This window comes from Mus caroli, chromosome 11, assembly GCF_900094665.2.
Source record: "Mus caroli chromosome 11, CAROLI_EIJ_v1.1, whole genome shotgun sequence".
Lineage (NCBI taxonomy): Eukaryota > Metazoa > Chordata > Mammalia > Rodentia > Muridae > Mus > Mus caroli.
The window spans coordinates 57,404,215-57,410,868 of NC_034580.1; the positions used below are offsets into that span (position 1 = coordinate 57,404,215).

The 6,654-nt window shown below is 46.0% G+C and overlaps 1 protein-coding gene across 3 annotated transcripts in view; it reads left to right on the top strand.

Annotated features, from left to right (window-relative positions):
- Trpv2 (transient receptor potential cation channel subfamily V member 2) overlaps positions 1–6,654 on the top strand; it is a 25,820-nt gene that overhangs the window by 5,210 nt on the left and 13,956 nt on the right. For all 3 annotated transcript variants that reach the window (XM_029483146.1, XM_021177573.2, XM_029483144.1), the window contains exons 3-5: positions 542–675; positions 2,247–2,537; positions 4,230–4,528. In XM_029483146.1, the coding sequence (XP_029339006.1) occupies positions 542–675; positions 2,247–2,537; positions 4,230–4,528 (724 nt within the window). The remainder of the gene's footprint in view (positions 1–541; positions 676–2,246; positions 2,538–4,229; positions 4,529–6,654) is intronic.

The following is a 6,654-nucleotide window of genomic DNA, read 5'->3' on the forward strand; positions in this document are numbered from 1 at the left end:
AAATGCATGGTTTATGAGAAGAGGGGCAAAAAGCTTTTCTCAATCTTTTTACTGGTGCTTGGATGAACCCAGGGCCTTATGCGCACTAGGCAAGCACTTTACTGCTGAGTTATACACCTCCATCCCTCCATCCCTGTTTCCACTTCATCTTCCGAGTCAGGGATGCATGCAGCCTTTATCTTCATATGGTCCTGTCTAGACCCATGCAAAAGTTAAAGGGGGGCACTGTAAGGCGTGAGAGCTGAAATGACCTCCGTGGGATACCGAGTCTTTTGAACAATGATGCCCTTGATGCCGACAATTGCCTAGGATAGACAGAGTCACAGTATTGTAGCAGATTAACGATCCAATGAGTTTCTTCTTCTCACCAGGAGCTCTGAGCTTCTGGAGCCCTAGGAAAGAGAAGCCCTTGAAAGAGTTCCTGTGTAATCTGAAGGCATAGGATAGGAGTAACGGACAGTGCTTGCGTGCATAGTGAGACCTCATGCAGGAGACACTGTGGCCACTCTCCAACATGAGTCACAAAACACGTTTTCCACAGCCAACAGGACCCAAATCGGTTTGACCGTGACCGACTCTTCAGTGTGGTCTCCCGGGGTGTCCCTGAGGAGCTGACTGGACTGCTAGAGTACCTGCGCCGGACCAGCAAGTACCTCACTGACTCCGCATACACAGGTAGCCTTTGGTGTCCTCTGTGCTCAGAATCAGAGGGGCAGCTGTTCTCGGGGCTGGAGAGAAGGCTCAGTGGTTGAGAGCACTGACTGCTCTTCCGGAAGCCTAGATTAGATTCCCAGCACCCACATGGAAGCTAACAGCTATCTGTAAAAGCAGTTTCAGGAGATCTGATCCTTTTTTTCTAGACTTCATGGGACTGTGCACACTATAAAAAAAAAAAAAAAAAAAGCTGGGGTGTGGTGGCACTTGCCTTTAATCCCAGCACTCAGGAGGCAGAGGCAAGCAGATCTCTGTGAGTTTGAGGCCAGGTTGGCCTACAAAGTGAATTCCAGAACAGCCAGGGTTGGTACACAGCAAAACTCTGTCTCAAAATATCAAAAACAAAAAACAAAGGAAAAATAATTTGTGCCCTCTAGAAGATTCGAATGGTAAAGAAATATGTAAAGCCAAGAAGAACAGCCTGTCATCCATCCCAGGCTACTGGTAATGGCTTGGCATCTTTCCAGATTTGTGCCAAAAGATTAGATATATAAAGTGTTGCCACACTCAATAATTTAGAATATGCTACCTGCCTCTCTACTGGCTACATCGTATTTTTTTTAAATTATTTGGTTGTTAAGATGGGAATCCCACTATGTAGCTCAGCCTAGCCTTGACTTAGTCTCCTGCCTTAGCCTCCTGAATGCAGCAAGACACGTGTTGCCACACCTGGGATCGTGGCACAGACGTTCTCCTTGGTGTAAACTGCCCACCATTTAATCCACCGATGCCTGTATATGACTGCTCTCATTGTAGTTTAGGACCTCAACTTGCTACATGCTTGGCCCTCTGTGAGCCAAGCACTTTGTTTATGTTATTCTCATGTTTATAATAACCCTAGAATATTTCCTTTTATCAGAAAGGAAAACAAGTTAAGAGAGGCTAAGTCATTTGTTGAAGGAGTCAGAGCCATTAAGTGAGGGAGACACTTGGAAATTCTGCCCTGGATTTTTATTTTTATTTTTTTTTAATTTTTACTAGACATGGGTCTCATGTAGCCCAGGATGACCCTGATTTTTCTGATCTCGCATCCACTTACCAAGTGCTGGGATTACAAGCCTGTGCTATATGTGGTGCTGGAGAGCAAACCCAAATCCTCAGCCCTGCCCTGGGTGTTCATGGACAGATACTGAATGTCCCAGGGTTGTGTGTGGTGGCACATGCCTTTAGTCCTAACACTTGGGAGGCAGAGACAGGTGGGTCTTTAGGAGGTTGAAGCCAGCCAGAACTACAAAGCAAGACCCTGCATCAACAATATAACAACAACAACAACAACAAGAAGCACACACAGATGCCTTAGAAACTTGGTGTTAAGGCAGAAAGTATAGTTAAGCCTGCTGGTATTTTAATCCCTGTACTCTGGAGCCTTAACATCTTACAATGAAGTTGTGTTCCCACCAGTTGAATATAGCAACTGGGAAAAGATCTCAGCCTCCCATGGGATACTCTGGAACCTGGGTTTGCTGTACAAACAGGCAGATGGTCCAGCCTTTCTCTGAGCATTGCTTGTGCCTTCCCCTCTCTCCTTACAGAAGGCTCCACTGGAAAGACGTGCCTGATGAAGGCTGTGCTGAACCTTCAGGATGGGGTCAATGCCTGTATCCTGCCGCTGCTGCAGGTTGACAGGGATTCCGGCAATCCTCAGCCCCTTGTCAATGCCCAGTGCACCGATGAGTTCTACCGAGGCCACAGTGCGCTGCACATCGCCATAGAGAAGAGGAGCCTGCAGTGCGTGAAGCTGCTGGTAGAGAACGGAGCGAATGTTCACCTCCGAGCCTGTGGCCGCTTCTTCCAAAAGCACCATGGAACTTGTTTCTATTTTGGTGAGGAAGCTTTTCTTAGCTATGCTGAGGCACAGAGTGGGTAAAGCTTTGTCCAAGGTCACATGGTTAGTGATTGGCAGAGCTGGCACTTAACCCCAGTTTACCTACTTCTAACCACTAGACAAATTAAATTACAACTTGTTTAAAGAGATGCTTAATCCTCTATTAGCCAGGGAAGCTCAGCATGTACCCAAGTCCAGACTGGGAGAGCATGGACGGCAAGGACTAGATTATGCTAAGACTCAGCAGGCCAATCAGGGTGTAGCTCAGTGGTGGAACATGAGGCTAGCATGCAGAAGACTCATATATATATGTTGAACCCAGGGATATAGATACACACACACACACACACACACACACACATATATATACACACACACACAGAGTTTATAAATACACACACACACACTGTCATGGTCTTCAGACACACCAGAAGAGGGCACTGGGTTCCATTACAGATGGTTGTGAGCCACCATGTGGTTGCTGGGAATTGAACTCAGTCAGGACCTCTGGAAGAGCAGTCAGTGCTCTTAACCACTGAGCCACCTCTCCAGCTCCCATGGGTTCAACTTTTTTTTCGATATATTTATATTATGTATATGAGTACACTGTTGCTGATAAACCAGAAAGAATGGGCATCAAACCCAGGACCTCTGGAAGAGCAGCCAGTGCTCTAAACTGCTGAGCCATCTCTCCAGCCATCTCAACTTTTTAAAGTTATGTGTGTGTGTTATATATATTAACACTTTCCATTAATATGATTTAATGGTTTTGTTTTTTGTTTTTGTTTTGTTTTGTTTTGTTTTGTTTTGTTTGTTTTTCGAGACAGGGTTTCTCTTTATAGCCCTGGCTGTCCTGGAACTCACTTTGTAGACCAGACCAGGCTAGCCTCGAACTCAGAAATCCACCTGCCTCTGCCTCCTGAGTGCTGGGATTAAAGGCGTGAGCCACCACACCCTGCGATTTAATGTATTTTTATCTCTCTCTGTGTTCTTATTTTTGTTTTGTTTTTGCTTTTTACAAGACACAGGTTTCTCTGTGTAGCCCTGACTGTCCTGGAACTTGCTTTGTAGAGCAGGCTGTCTTTGAAATCAGAGATCTGCCTGCCTCTAAAGACATGTACCACTATGTCCTGCTGTTGTTATCACTTTATTAAATGAGCTATTGCCTTATCCCCCAGAGGGGTTCTGCTTTTAACACCCCTCCCCAAATCCTCAAAACAAATAAATGAAAACATTAACACCACCACAAAACTAAAACAAAACAAAACAAAACAACAACAACAAACAACAACAAACCTCCACCAAATAAAAACCAACCTGATCAAGCAGAACTTGAATTAAGGAGTAGTGAGTCTGCTCTGTTAAAGACAAGAGACAAAGAGGAGGGGAGATCTGGTTGGCTGCCTCTTATTCTTCCTGATCTGCCTCGAGGACACCTGGCCTTCTGCGTGAGGAGCAGGAAGAGTCCTGAGGTAGAGGCAGAAGCTCAAGCTTCCCTCCTTTTCCTCTTTTTTTTTTTTTTTTTTTTTTGGTTTTTTCGAGACAGGGTTTTTCTGTATAACCCTGGCTGTCCTGGAACTCACTTTGTAGACCAGGCTGGCCTCGAACTCAGAAATCTGCCTGCCTCTGCCTCCCAAGTACTGGGATTAAAGGTGTGTGCCACCACTCAAGCTTCCCTCTTGCTCCACAGGAGAGTTACCTCTTTCTCTGGCAGCGTGCACCAAGCAGTGGGATGTGGTGACCTACCTCCTGGAGAACCCACACCAGCCTGCCAGCCTGGAGGCCACCGACTCCCTGGGCAACACAGTCCTGCATGCTCTGGTAATGATTGCAGACAACTCGCCTGAGAACAGTGCACTGGTGATCCACATGTATGATGGCCTTCTCCAAATGGGGGCCCGCCTCTGCCCCACTGTGCAGCTTGAGGATATCTGCAACCATCAAGGCCTCACACCCCTGAAGTTGGCTGCCAAGGAAGGTAAAATTGAGGTGAGCACCGTCCCTGTCCTGCCTCTCTTGGCTACAGCAGGACACAGGCAGGCAATGTATCCACACATACATGCATATAATGCATCCTGGTCCCTCCCTCCCTGGACCCTTCATTATCTCACTCCCTTCACTATCAATCTCATCCCTCACACTCCCTTTTCACGTTCAATTCTTTTTGTTTTGCCTTGCTTAACTGAGTGCAACCAGGGCCACCTGTGCGATCATAGGTTTCAAACTATCCATTGGGACCTGACAGGCTCATAGGATGGCAATAACCGCCTCCCTTCAAGACTGTGCTAGTAGATAATAGTTCAGTAGGATGAGCCCTTCACAAACTATGGTTAGCTGTTGACAGGCTCAGTCTTGTGCAGGCCTAGGGCAGCACCACCAGTGCAGGCTATAAGATCAGGATTTCAACTGCTGTGTTATGCACAGAAGACATCATTTTTCAGCCCTTTTCCCATCTTCTGGCTAACATTATTTCCAACCTCTTCTTCTGAAATGTTCCCTGAGCCTGGGATGGGGTAGAATAAACATCCTGTGTAGGGTAGAATACTCAATGGTCACTTATTCTCACACCCTGAACTGCTATGAGTCTCTGCATTTATTTACCTTAGTCCCTTGCAAAGAGAAGCTCTCTGTTACAGATGGGCACAGTATTTATTTACAGGTCTAGATATAAATATTCACAAGGCCGGGCGTGGTGGCGCACGCCTTTAATCCCAGCACTTGGGAGGCAGAGGCAGGCGGATTTCTGAGTTCGAGGCCAGCCTGGTCCACAAAGTGAGTTCCAGGACAGCCAGGGCTACACAGAGAAACCCTGTCTCGAAAAACAAAAACAAAAACAAAAAACAAAAAAAAACAAATAAATATTCACAAGGCGGACTGATGCCATGTTGCTTTGGATAAACAACTAGAGTATGTTTGTGTACAGGGCCCGATAGTTTCGCGGCAGTGGAATTTTGACTGGGTTTACAATTCCAAGTACTGGGAGTATTCTTAAAGTCAAATGAGTTTATTTGTTGTTGTTGTGTAGTTGTTGTTATTAGGAGATAATGTTTTTTAAAAGATTATTTTTATCTTATGTGTGTGAGTATCTTGCTGTATGTATGTGCACTGGGAGAAAGCCTGGTATCTATGGAGGCCAGAAAAGGGCAGTGGATCCCCTGGAACTACAATTACAGGTGCCCTGTGGGTGCTGGGAACTGACCTGGCTCTTCCACAGAAGCAGCAAGTACTCTTAAGCATGAGCAGTCTCTCCAGCCTCTGGGAGACAGCAATGTTAGTTTCTTCTCTGTTGTGTTAAACCGGCACGACTGGGCAACTAACTCAGAGAAGGGTTTCTTTGGACCTAGGGTTATCCAGAGGGGGAAGTGTCCATCACCATAGGGGCAAGGAAGCATGCTAGCAGCCAAGCACGGTGGCTGGAACAGCAACCTGAGAGCTCAACAGCCAAGTAGGAAACAGAACAAACTGGGAATGGTACAGGGCTTTTAAAGCTCAAAGCCCATCAGCGGTGATATACAGCCTTCAGAATGGACACACCCCTAAACCTACCCAAACAGCTTCAACAACTGGTAGGACCAAGTCTTTAAATACCTCTGGGGGACATTTTTATTCACATTAACGCAGTAACCTTTTTCCTTTATTTTGTCTAGTTTGCTATGAGCTATTAGATTTTTTGTTTGTTTGTTTGTTTGTTTGTTGAGATGATGTCTTTCTGTGTGCCCCTGGCTGTCCTGGAACTCACTCCGTTGACTAGATTGACTTCAAATTCAGAGATTCACACACCTTTGCCTTCCCAGTGCTGGGGATCAAAGGCGTGGGCCACCACTGCAGTGAATTTTTTTTTTTCAGATTTTATCTACTGTGACATTTTTTTCCCCTTTCATTGTAAGCTTCAAAAAATATGATCATTTGGGAGGCAGAGATAGGTGGTTCTCTATGAATTACAAGTCAGCTTGGTCAATATAGCAAGTTGCAGGCCAGCCAGAACTACAAAGAGAGACCTATCTCAAAAAACCAAAGAACGGAGCCGGGCGTGGTGGCGCACGCCTTTAATCCCAGCACTCGGGAGGCAGAGGCAGGTGGATTTCTGAGTTCGAGGCCAGCCTGGTCTACAGAGT